Source organism: Bubalus kerabau, chromosome 18 (assembly GCF_029407905.1).
Source record: "Bubalus kerabau isolate K-KA32 ecotype Philippines breed swamp buffalo chromosome 18, PCC_UOA_SB_1v2, whole genome shotgun sequence".
Classification (NCBI taxonomy): Eukaryota; Metazoa; Chordata; class Mammalia; order Artiodactyla; family Bovidae; genus Bubalus; species Bubalus kerabau.
In genome coordinates this window covers 8,789,737-8,802,796 of record NC_073641.1, presented here as the reverse complement: position 1 = coordinate 8,802,796, position 13,060 = coordinate 8,789,737, and the positions used below count along the sequence as shown (strand labels likewise).

The 13,060-nt window shown below is 46.5% G+C and overlaps 1 protein-coding gene across 1 annotated transcript; it reads right to left on the bottom strand.

Moving 5' to 3' along the window:
- Nucleotides 1–203: 203 nt before the first annotated feature.
- ENC1 (ectodermal-neural cortex 1) lies at nt 204–12,901 on the bottom strand. The gene is made up of 3 exons (XM_055554843.1): nt 12,511–12,901; nt 6,865–8,677; nt 204–2,802 (listed from the first exon to the last, which is right to left on the bottom strand). Exon 2 carries the CDS (start codon nt 8,664–8,666, stop codon nt 6,897–6,899), a length of 1,770 nt encoding a protein of 589 aa, XP_055410818.1. The 5' UTR covers nt 8,667–8,677; nt 12,511–12,901; the 3' UTR covers nt 204–2,802; nt 6,865–6,896.
- Between the last annotated feature and the right edge of the window lie 159 nt (nt 12,902–13,060).

Here is a 13,060-nt window from a genome sequence, read left to right as displayed (position 1 = left end):
TATTTTGGGTTTGCTTAAATATTCTAAAAGGCCAACATTTTAAATTACTTAATGTGCAAAATTGCTCTAATAAATGGATATAACTAAATGGTGAAATAGAGGACACCCAGAAAAATTTGAAATGATCGTCTTTTGAATTCAACTAGAAAAAGCACAATTTTTCAATGCCTAAAATTATATTCAATAATGACCCATACACACAATGAAGAGAAAATCTCTAATAATTTATTTGACCTTCAGTTTCACATTGTGAAAAAAAAAAATAACAGTTTTACAAAACCTCAAAAATGTAGTAGCAAACAAGTACATATGAACACGAACACTTTACTTCTTCAACTTACGCAGTTTTGTACGTGAACCACATACTCAAAATAGTCAAGAGAGGGATATTATTCAGCTCTAATCATTCTTATTCAGACAGGTGTCAAGCCCAGAGAAAAGGGGTCTACACAATTATACCAGAAGTGGAAGGCTGCCCTTTGTTATCCGTTTCCACAGCAACCAGTCCACAGAATAAGAAGAACCTTCTCTGTCTTATGCCAAGGTTTTTGTGTGCACTGTGCTGTGAATTGTATTTGCTTCAAAGTGTAGGACATTTCACAGGGTGAGAATGGTCAAGTAGTGAGCCCAAATGCCTCTGTCAATTCAAAGAGCAGGAGTCCAGAAAGTTCCCTGCAGGCTGCGGGCCCACCCTGACCACCGCTCCCTCTGGCTCACACACTGCAATTAATAGAGGATTCAAGGACAGACCACAGCTTCGCAACAGCTGCAGAAAATTCACCCTGCTCTCAAAAGCCACGTAGAGACACCCACATCTTGCCAGATTTGCATCATAAACTACGGAGCTGTAACTGCTACAATATACCGCCAGGGTACAATCAGACATTTGCGTTGCTTAGAACACATCTAAGAGCGAGGGACTGACTGCTGCAAAGTATTGAGACCCTCCCTTTGATTTCAATGGCTCATTTATTTTGGTCCAACTATAGCCCACTTATTCACGGCACGGACGGACATGTACAATTAGTCTAATGAATTCAGGTGGAGAGAAATGTGAGGGATTTATCTGTCTTTAGACAATGCAAACACACAATGTCAAAGGTTATTGGTCTTAAACCCTATTTTCTAAGATACAATATTATGAGAAACAGCAATGGAAGCAGTGTGAGTTGCAAATGCTGGGCTTCCCAGCACTTGCGAGGAAGCACCTATGAGTCTACCACTAATACCTATCACGGCACATGTTTAGCAAACAAGCACTGGAACTAGCAAAGAATGTATTCACAACCCATTCCCAGCTCTCCAGGGAGGCCTCTCAGAAGGGGCCACTGCTTACTGTTCTTTGGTGTTTGGGGGGCCATACGTGACACTTTCGTGCACCAAAGAGTTCTTTTAGAGACTTACCTAAGAGGGAGCACTGAAGTTTGCACTGTACCCCTCTGAATATCACCTTGGAGAACTTTTAGCACTTGCTAAACGCTACAGCAGGAATAGAGAACGACCGGTTTTGGTCAAGCAAATCTGATGAGTGAATTAATTTCTGTCGGTGAGAATTCTGTTTTTTCCTGTTAACTGGGGTTATGGCCAAGCATTCTCAGAGGGTAATAAATAGATAAATAAATAAACTTTGGATAATGCCTTTACCTGTGCCCTATATACAGAACTAGACCATAGAATTTCCAGGATTTCAGGATATCACACAAAGGGAAAAACAAAAAAACAAAAAACTGCCAAGTGATTTGGTCCTTTCCAAACTTCAGTAGCTGAGACAGAAGCAAGTAAATCAAACAGGGATGGGAAGGACAGAAAGAAGGCTTCCCTTGCCCCAGGAGCCACCGGCATGACCAGAGCCCACGACACCCCAAAGCTGATTTAAGAAAAAAATGACCTTCATGCTTTCCCTACCTCTAGGATGTAACTTTAAGTTTCTATTTTGTAATCTTTCCCTGTCTTGACATTTACAAAATCTGCCCCCCCAACCCTGCCCAACCCACCCTCCAGTTATACCCCTAATTGTAACGCCAAAGTTTTCACTTTTGTGCAGCAGAGCACATCACAACGGTCACAAAATTGTGCAAAACGTACAACCATTCACACGCGTCCATACACGTAAAGACAACTATAAGCACTGTTTCAGCATGCAGGATTCAAACAATAAATAGCTAAATCTACAACACATTTCTTACCAGCCAAGGGAAAGTTTAAAGTCACTTATAAATAGAAAAGAACATCTAGCAAACAGCTACCAACAATGTCCCCATTGTTCAGAAGCGTTTCTGGGGAGCACAGCCCTGGGAGATTAGCGTGGAGTCCAGCGGTCCTCACTTCTGCAGCCAGCCCAGCCAGCTCCCCTCCTGGCCCCACAGTCGGGCTTTCAAATCTCCAACAGCAGCTGGTGTGGAGGCTTCAAGCTTGCCCCTCAGAGAGAGGTGACAACCATTTCAAATTTTACACATAAGTGGTGGAACCCATGGAAAATCAAATGCTGAATATGGTACAGCAAGGAAAAAGGGCTGGCTTTTCTCTCCCTTTGAGAAGCTGATTAATGCTGACATTAATCCACAATTACAAGACAAGGACTAGATCACAGGTTTGTTCATTCATATTTAAACCATGTGCTACGTGCACTGAAAATCCCACCCCTCCCCCCCACTTCCTTCATGTCCAGTTAGAAGCATTTACAAGGTGCGGTGGATTGGACGCGAGTCTTGTAGCAACTTCTTTTCCTTTTTCTTGTCTTTCATTCGATTTGGCCTCTCTAAAGTAGAAATCGCATCTTGTCTCATCGAGGGATGGAGTCAGCTAAAATAGAAGAGAAGGAAGATTTTTTGTTAGTCTCAAATCTAAAAAAAAAAAAAATTAAACTCAGGACAGAGCTGGTCAATATTGCTTCTAAAGGTCTTAATTACACATTTGGTAGGCAATGTGCAAAGATATTTAAAATGCCAGACTTAAATGAGCACACTTGTGCATTCGTGCATGCAGATGCTCCAGCAAAGACAGAAAAGATCCTCAGAATCCACAGAAAAGATCCTCACTTCTTGATTAACCATACATACATGCAAATCAAACCTATATACCTAGGTGCTATTACATCTTCTGCTTCTGATATGCGTAATTCCTCTCCATGGTTAAACAGCGTCACTGTACAGTGATCACCAGAGGGTCGCAAGAGATTCCTTTGCCAACTCACCCCCACCCTCTTTGGCCCATTTACCACAAAGGATTCCAAATTAAATTTATTCACCATATAGAAAACAGACATATTAATCCTCTTATTTAAATGCATCTCTGCTATTCATTATGGCAGAAATCAGTCTCGCTTCTTTTCACATGACAGCGCACAGGCCTCAGCAGCCAAGGCTGGAGTTCATCCTCCAAGTTCATCAGTCCACACTTAGGAGACTCGGGCTGTGGCATGCAGCCTTCAGCTTTATCACCTACAGGACTGACCGACCGTCGAGGATCAATTCAAGGTGCTGTAAGCACAAGCTTGCAGGTTTCATGAGAACTGGTGGTTTCTCACACCAGCAATCCTTCATACTTGGTTAAGTCTAATTTTACATAAGAAGAGTTCTCAGAGGGCTTTTGTCTTCGAAAAGCTCCCCCTATCTGTTCTTGGAGCACATTTCCAGCCCTAGCATAGGAATCTGCAGCCCCAATGCTGAAATTCCAAGTAGAGACAAAGGAATTCAGGAGCGGCTGCTCATCACTCACGGAGTCCTTCTTGCTCTCGTGTGTTCAGAAGTCTGATTCATTCCATTAGCTGTTTCTTCCATTTCAAAACAGTGATTCAAGCTTTCAAGACATTCCTTAGACTACGGTGTCATCCCCCACCCCCACCTCCTTGGAACCTATACATCAACATGAGGCCAAAAGAATGTATCTTGTAATAATATGAAAGTTCAAGATGTTGCGCACTCAAACAGAAAAACAAACCAAAAAAACAAAAAACAAAAAAAAAAAACCCTCAAAACAAAAACACCTCTACAAAGGGGAGCAGGGAACAAAGTGAACCAAAATCCAAGTGTTGTCAAGCCGGGGCCACAGAGCACCATGAACACGGAGTGAAATCAAAGGCATTTCCTTTCTGTCCCTCCCAGGCTGACAGAGCAGCAACAGAGAGTTAAAATCACCTTGGTGGATGAGCTTTCAGGCAGAGGGAAACTTTGTGTTAACACTTTATTCATTCAGGTAGCACCTACATTTGGAAGGAAAAGCCAGGTCCCGGAAGCACTTGCAGCTCATGACTGATACCTACACAGTACTTCTTTTAAGTCACTCCATCCGGCTTAAGTGTTTTAACACTGTCTTGTGTGCCGTAAACTTTAAAAATTTAAACCAACATTCTCCCAGTCGGAAACTGCAAGAGTGGCTTTGATCAGGCCCACGCCATCCTTTAAAAAGGCAAATCCAGCCCCCTCAAATTTGCTTGTCCTGTGCTTGACTCTCTGGCTAATAGCACCAAGAGTGGAGAGGATATGTTTCGAATATAACCCAACACTTTTTTTGCTCCATTTCCCAGGGGCCGGACATGTGTGATTAAATAGGTTCAAAGACCCAGGAGAGGGTGAATTCAAGTGTTTGCTAACATACTCACTCTGGGCTGAGAAAGAAGGTACCAAAAATGAAGTATAGAGATAACAAGCAGGTAACAGTCATAGAAACCTCATTTTCCCACAACACATAAAGCTAATTCCACTTCCAGGTAAGGTCTAAATTGAAGGGAAGAAAGAACACTAATAAGAGTATTGAACACTTAATATGTTACAGACATGGGCCAGGTATTTTCACCCCTTTCTTTGCTTTTTTCTCATTTATCAATTCATCCAAGTCTAAACTGGGACAGATGTCAAGGAAAGCACAATTCGAATCACTCATTTAACAAAGGGGAAGTCTGAAGTGCAGAGAGGTCCAGACTCCACAGCTCAAGTCCAGAACCAGACACACGTGGTCGCTCTCTTTCTGCCTCCAGTTCCTTACCTTGCTCCAAGGATGCCGAGCTAATTACCACTTGGAAGTATGGCCACTGTCACTGGCAGTTTTTAAGGCTCTCCTATGCAAATATAGTCAATTCTGGACTAACACCCAGCTTAGCAGGCTGTTAATTGATGCTTCTGCCTAGAAGGTTCTTTAAACTTCCTTTAGAGTTGAGTAATGCATTTATATCGCAAATGAAATAACCCCTTTCAGAGCATTTGTTTATTCAGGATTACTGAGATGCCAGCAAGGCTGCAAAAACCAGTTTGGTTTGGAACAGTTACCCCATTCGCTCCCCAGAGGACGGTCCTGACAGTTCCTGCACCCCTGATGGTGTCTCAGGACAGGTCAGCATTGCGTTACGAAGAACTGTACCAACTGTAACAGGCGGGAGCAGATGATGGAGGAAACGAAAGAAACAGAAAGATTATACGTGAAAGGGAACTCAATTTTACTGGTGTTTCTAAACAAGCTGTAAGAGATGAGTGAAGAGAAGACAAATGAAGAAGTCCAAACCCCCTCTTTGCTGGACGGTCCCCTTGAAAGGTGTGAAACATACTAAACACAGAACCAAACCTTTCCAAGTAATGAGTTCATTTTCACAAGCAGCTCCTCCAAAGCAGATTCTTAAACTTCATCCTCTTATTATTAGCAACGAGCCCTCTAGTCACCAAAACAAATCAACCCATTCCATGTACTCTGTGCTACGCTTACATATGCTTAAGTGACTTCGGGGCCAATCCTGAGAGTGCTTTACAAGCAAGCAAGGCAGCCATTAGCTCCCTGAACCCTGAACTGCGAAGGCCTATTAATTATTTGAACCAAGAGTATGATACACTCTTAAGTACACAAGACAACCATTATGTACTCAGATATATGACACAGAAACACAACTTTTGTTCACCCTGACAATGGGGTCAGCCTGAATGATTAACTCTGAAAAGCTGCAGGGAGGGCGGTTTGGATGGCTCTGTGTCCACGCATCAGACAAGCTCATACAACGCAGGTGCCACTTTTTCCAAGGACAGACCCAGATTTCACGAAAGTTAGTGAATGCCCTAAAGGGGGCAGTTTGGGGATGGGGGGGCGGGGGGACATTTTAAATAAGCTAATAAATAATTTTGCACAGAATACACTGGGAATAATTTTCAGCATTCGATTTTTGAAACCCTACTTCATTCCAAAAAGGGTTTGAGAAGCTCAATCTAAATGTCAACAATTATCTCCTGGGGTGATACCAGTGTGAAGTGTACTAAGTGCCCATTCGGCATGAGCTGAAGTGCTTACGCTTTGCAGCCAGACTGCCTGGGTTGAGGTCTTGACCAACCTTTCTGCCTGCTAAGCCCTATGACCTCAGGCAACTTACTTAACCCTTATGTACATCAGGTGTTTTCATCTATAAAGTGCTCCTGTAATAATATCCCACAGGGTTGTTGTGGGGACCAAATGAAAAGATCCATGTGAAACACACAGCCCAACAGCCAGCAAATGGGGAAGGCTCAGAAGACATGAGCTGGCATTACTAACATAGGTCAGGGTTCCCAACCAGGTCATAATTAGAACCACTGAAGAACTTTCTAAAAATGCTAATGCCTGGGACCCATCTAGACCCAACAAACCCAGCCTCTGGGGTGTGCAGATTTTGGAAAGCTCTTTGGCAGATTCTGAGGCTCAGAAGAGGCTGAGAACCACTGGCTGATGATCGGGGAGGGGGGTTGCAGCTGTGATCAACACAAGTGTTTCAGCTTTGGGGTGCAAGTGCTGTTATTGGTATAGTTTGTGTGGTACCTCTACAGGATGGGCTCCATGGAGCCTGTCTTATTCCACGTACGAGCTTACACAGCTCACTCAACTATACAGATACTTACAGCTAAGCTGACTTACCTCACACTCACTCTCTCCAGGATGCAAGGCATTTAAGAAGGCAGATGTTTCCAGGTGCTGACAAACGCAGTAGGGATCAGTGAGTACGGGACTGTGGTGATGCTGTTCCACGCATCCAACGTTGGGTCGTAGCAGTCCAGAGTTTTGCATCGCTGAATGCCAAAGTACCCTCCAACCACGTACAGTTTGTTTCCGGAGGCCACGGCGTGGCAGCTCATGCGCTTTGCTGTCACGTCTCCCACCTTGGTCCACTGGTACGTCTCGCTGTTGAATTTATATGCAGAGCAGGCGGAGAACTCGGTATCTCCCCCCATAATAAAAATCTGGTTGCCCAGCACAGCTGCCGCCGTGTAACGCCAGGGCTGGGGACAGGTGGCTGGGACCGTCCACCTGTTTTCACACTGATCGTAACACTGAACTTTGGGGAGCTTGTCATGACTGACGCTGGTACCCCCAAAAGCAAACAGCTTGAGCTTGGCGCTCACCACGGCGGCGTTGCTGACCCCTTCTCGGAGGGGAGCCACCATGGTCCATTTGTTGGTTGTGGGGTCGTAATGTTCCACTTGCTTCAGAGAGACTGAGGGGGAGGCTGGGAGGCAGCCAGTGGCGGCAGTGTGCCCGCCGACCACATACAGGCAGTGCTTGAGCTCAGCAGAGCCGTGGCCAAACCTGGCCACCAGCATGGGGGCTGCCTTGGACCACTCCTCATGCAGGGTATCATATACCCAGACGTCTTTCGAGACCCCATTCTCAGACCCTCGGCCCCCAGTAATGTATACTTTGCAGCCAATCGCACACGCACTGAATTCTTTTCTCGGGCTTGGGATGTCAGCCTTGGGAATGATCTCTTTGGCCTTCTGGTCGACCAGATAGAGTTTGTCACACATGAAAGTCTGTCCTCCCAAGAGGAAGAGGGCATGGCCGGTTTTCCGGGGCCGGGCACAGAGGCTGGTCACCACACCGTCATTCTGCAGGATTTTCAGTTTGCACCTGATGGCCTCTTCCACGATCTCCTTGCTCTTCCTCTGCTTGGTGATGAGTTCTTCCATGGCCACGTTCTCCATGAGATAGATGGCCGGCAGCAGCGCCAGCCGCACCGTCTGCAACAGCTCTGGGAGGTAGCAGTAGCGCTTCTTCAGGTCGTAGCTGATCCAGTTAATTGCAGACTCGTACACAAGCCTTTCGTCTTCGGTCTCCAGCTCTTCACTGGACAAGAGCTGCACTACCATGTCCTGGGGCAGCTGGAGGAAATCTTCGTTCTTCCTGATGGTCTGGAAGTTGCTGAGACACATCCGCCAGGAGAGCTCGTACAGCTTGGTGCACTGGTGTGCGTCGGACAGCAGCAGCATGCCCAGGCAGTTGGTGGGGTGCAGGTTCTTTTCCAGGAACTCAGCACACGCATCCCGGATGTCTTGAAACTCCAGCATGTCGCCAGCTTCCAGGAGAGATTCTGCATTCTCTTCATTGATGATGACCCGGGAGGAGTAGGCATAGTCGAGGAGCAGCTCCAAGACTTCCGGGTGGATGGAATTGTCAAAGTTGACTTCACTGTCCTGGCTCTCTTTCAGGCCCCCGCTGAACATGGCTTCGAAGTAGCGGCTGCACGCAGCCAGCACTGCCCGGTGACAAGGGAAGGTCCTGTTGCCCGCGTGGAGAAGAACGTCAGTGAAGAGGCGCTGCTGGCGTAACAGGTTCAGGTGAGTGAGGACGCTGTCCGCGTAGGAGGACTTGTGGAACAGGTAGATGTTGATGGAGCCACTGCTGGCCCTGGACTTGCGGTTCTCATGCACACTGACAGACATTGTTTCCACTCCTGGAAAAAACCATACACAACTTCTGAACAGTGATGCTCCCAGTGTTCGGAACAGCCGAGCCAAAGCCACAATCGAAACCAGAAGACAAAAGACACCAGGGAACAGAACACTTCGCTGTGGACCCCGCTGCCTACTATTCTGAATAATGGATGGCCAGGCCTATCCAAAGCCAGAGACAGTTACCTATAAGGAAAGGCACTTAAACTACTGTTGAGCTATGTAAACTATACGTTGTTTAGAAAAAAAAAAAGTCACTGCTCAAGAGCAGGTTCATCTTGGAAAACCTGATTGCCAACTTTCAGGATGTTGAAGTTCCTGAGAATGTAAGTCAGCAAAAGCCAAGAGGATCAAGGTCTCATTCTCACAGGTCCCTGCCCTGGTCCAGCTGATTCAGGGTTGGTCACTTGCAATGCCAGTCTCCAGCTCTCATAACGCTGCGATGGGCACAAGTTTTAATGCCCTATGCAACATAAAGCCATGTGTAAGACAAATACCTACTAATTAATTCCATTAAGAATTCCTTTGGTAATACCCACTGTCTTTACCAAAGTGTAGGTACAGTAAATGGGAAATGTAACACTAAAACCGAAGGTGTAAACCAACTTCTGAAGTGACCAAACATTTACTTAACATTACAAATCATTTCTAACCAGACACCTCTACCACTTCAGTCCTAAAAGAGCCCCAATATAAACATGACCATAAACTGATCAGCAAGCTATCCTGGAAACACAGAATAGACTCTGGCCTCAATTACCACCCACCTTTTCTGCTCTGGCCAGCTTCCAAAATGGGGATTTGTGCCCAGAAAAGAAAGACTAGTTTGAGTAGCAAACTCAGGAGTTCCGTTGTTCTGTTCTCCCTGCTTTAAATCAATTCTTAGAAAACTAGCTGCAAGAACAAAGGGTGTATCCACTGCTCTCTCTCGATTTCACAGGGATCGCCAGGGCCATCCCTGGGTACCTCCAAATGCTGGCACCTGCATATAGGGAGATCAGAATGCAAATGTTACTTTATCTAAATCAAAACACACATACACACGTGTGTGTATATGTGTGTTGCCAGCCATTGTTAACTTAGGGTCACTCTAGAATTTATTTGCGGACTACGGTGCTTTCCTCAGTATCTAAATGGGAATTATAGCAGAACCGAATCGACTCTTTGGCTTTCCTCAGTAATCAAAGTGTAGGCTAAAGATACAGGACATGCCTATCACCTATCTTCAAAAATTGAATTATCTTTTTCCTTTTTAACCCTACCCTTCTGTTAAGTCAAAGGAAAAAAAGGCTTCAAGAACCCGCCTGTCAGAGGATTCGTAGGGAAGTTGTTTATTCCAGGATGGTGAACTGCATCGATACAGTATCTGTTCCAAAGTAGGAACAGCCAGTCCTTACCAGCCTTGTTTCCTTCAAGCTGACCAGCGGAGGCAAGGCAGACACAGAGAACAACAGAAGCAGGAGCCTTTGACACAACCGGTCTATACTATTAGGAGTTGCAACTTGTTTTCTTTTATTTTAGGCATGTAACTTTTCATCATGAGTGAACATGATTTACTGGAGAAGAAAATAAACAAGAGTCCTAGGGCTCTGGTGTTAAGACTTTAGGAAGCACCCATCAGTCTCCACAGTGACCTGAGCTGTGACCAATGGTGAAGAGGCCAGCATCACCCCCACCTCAAGCTAAGCCTCTAAGGTCTAGTCCAGGTTACCCAAGGCCCAATGCTCCAAAGGGCAACCACAAGACCCTATGCAAATGCACCAGGTTCTCCAATGTTCAAAACCTGAATTAGCATCCCTGCTGTTTACCTGCTGTAGCCACCATGTGCGTGAGCACATTCAATCTTAAGTACTTTGAAGAAGAGTTTTAGCCTAAACCTCAAAAAATGGTATAAATACTCTTATGCCTTATATAGAAACTTGCAAGAATTCCAAATGAGTAGCTATGCTTTTTAACTTTTTTTAACTAATGCTTCCAAAGCAATCTCAAAAGCTGCCTCCCTTGGATGGACCTAGAGATTATCATACAAAGTAAGTCAGATAAAGACAAACGTCATATGATATTGCTTAATGGAAAACCTTTTTTAAAAAAGATAGAAATGAACTTATTTACAAAACAGAAACAGACACATAGAAAACAAACTTATGGTTACCAAGGGGGAAAGGAGGAATAAATTAGGAGTTTGGGATTAAAATACACACACTACTATATATAGACAGCCAACAAGGACCTACTGTATAGCATATATACTCAATGTCCTGCAATAGCCTATAATGGAAAAGAATTCATAAACGTGTGTGTATTCTGAACACTTTGCTGTATACCTGAAACTAACAACATTGTAAATCAACTGTATTTCAATTAAAAAAAAAAAAAAAGCTGCCTTCTTTCTGGCTGAGAGTGAATGCAGCTGACAGAAGAATGAGGCTCTTGCACAAGGTACAGAAGCACCAAAGTGCCTGCAGATTGAGCTGGAATCACACCCACCAGGCCCAGAAGGCATTTCCCTGAGCAGTGTAAAACAACACTCATAGGCAGGCTTACACTTAACATAACAGTTTAGAAGACTGTGGGATATAGGATCTGCATCTCTTTACAGCCTGTGTTTATGCTCCTGGATTTCCCAAGTAGGTTCAAAAGCCAGCAGAAGAGCCTAGCCTGTCATCTTGGATGCCACCCAGATGGAGAAGTGAGTCACAGTCAAAATCCAACAATCCTGCAGGAATATTTGATTAAAAGGTACACTTGAAGACCCAAGGGAGACAACTTGCCTTTTGGTTTAGAAATATGCAAACATGAAAACATCAGCAGAAACCATGTGTACAGCCTCTAAACACACCTTCAACACAGAATGAATCATCCTTCTGGCATTTTTTAAGCCCCCAGAGAAATAATATTTGCATGCCAAGTAAGTGGCCAAAAAACGCACACATATACTTAACCTGCCTCTACAAAGAAGAAGGGGAAAAGGGCTGCTATTACCAGTGAACATCAAAAGGAATTCTGGCTACAGTAACTTCAGTTCACTTAATGCTCTTTAACCAGGATCTCAGCCTCCAATACTTAGCAGCGCGTCACATTTCTTTAAGTTTTGAACCTGATCTCCAGGCCATCAAAGGAGAAACTAGGCAGATTTTCTCAGGCAATTTACATTATTGATAACAAAGGAACAACACTATAAAGAGACTGTTAACAAGAAAGGCATTTTACCATAGAGTCCTCTATAACACTTGTAACGCTCTTTAACACATGGCCATGCCTGTGAGGGCGACACCAGATACATGCCAAGTTCTGTGGTTCATCTCCACCCCGCCTACCAATTCCTATCCTTCGAAACTAAGCATGTTAAAGCTAACCAACTTGAATGACAAAAACCTAATTTTTTAGAAAGCAGTTTTCATTCATTCCCCACAGACATCTGGCCGCAGTGAACACGCCCTCACTAGGGGTGTCTGTGCGTGACCCCAGTGCCGCGTAGGGTGCAAGGGGAACAAACAATCCCGGTCGCTCGGCACAGCTCTTCCCGCGGAGGGGAATGGGGCGGCGGGGGGCTGTCGATCGTATCCTGGCTGAGCTCCTCTCTCCCCAGCGGCTCCTCTGGGCGGCGGAGAGGAGGCCCCTCGGGCAGTGCCCGGCTCCAAGCGCTTGCCCTAGGAGCGCAGCCGCGGGCCGGGGTCTCCGCCCGAGAACAGTTCCCCACCACCACCTAAGTCGGAGCTCCGGGCTCCGCGGTGCGCGCCCGCGCGCACACACACACACACAAACACACGCAGACCAGGCAGCCCCTGAAACCCGCGGCGCCCGCAACAGGTCCGCGGCGGTGGCGGAGACTTACAGCAGTGGCGGCCGGCCACAGTGCACAACCAGTTAGTTGGGTCTGGCCTCGGTAACCCGGCGGGGAGGCGACGGAGCAGACGTCTCAGCCCCAGGGAGCAACAGCGACTGCCCTGGCGAAAGGAGCGCGCATGGGGCTCCGGCTCGCTGGCTGGTTACCGCGGGCTGATCGCCGCGGTCTCACGATTCCCAGGTCAAGGACTCTGGGCCTGCCACCCGCGGAGCAGCTCCCGGAGGGCGCTCGGGAGGGAAGAGCGAGCCAGCGGCCGCAGGCGCCGCGGAAGGAGGCGGGCTGAACGCTCGGGGGTGGGAGCTGGAAAGAGCCGTGCGCGCCGGCGGCCGCCTGGCGTCTCCACTCGGTCTCTGCAGCGCCTCAGCCGCGCCGCCGCCTCTCCGGCTGCCCGAGCAGTCAGCGCCCAGCAGCCCCGCGCCCGGCTATAAGCGGCGAGACGGGGAGGGGAGGGGAGGGGAGGGGAGAGGGCGCGTAGGCAAAAAGTGACACCAGGGGAGGGAGGGAGGAAGCGCGTGAAAGCGGCCGGCGGAGGAGGAGG

What these genes read in the sequence shown, in the direction of transcription:
- ENC1 (XM_055554843.1), bottom strand. Translation starts at nt 8,666, where the DNA reads ATGTCTGTCAGTGTGCATGAGAACCGCAAGTCCAGGGCCAGCAGTGGC.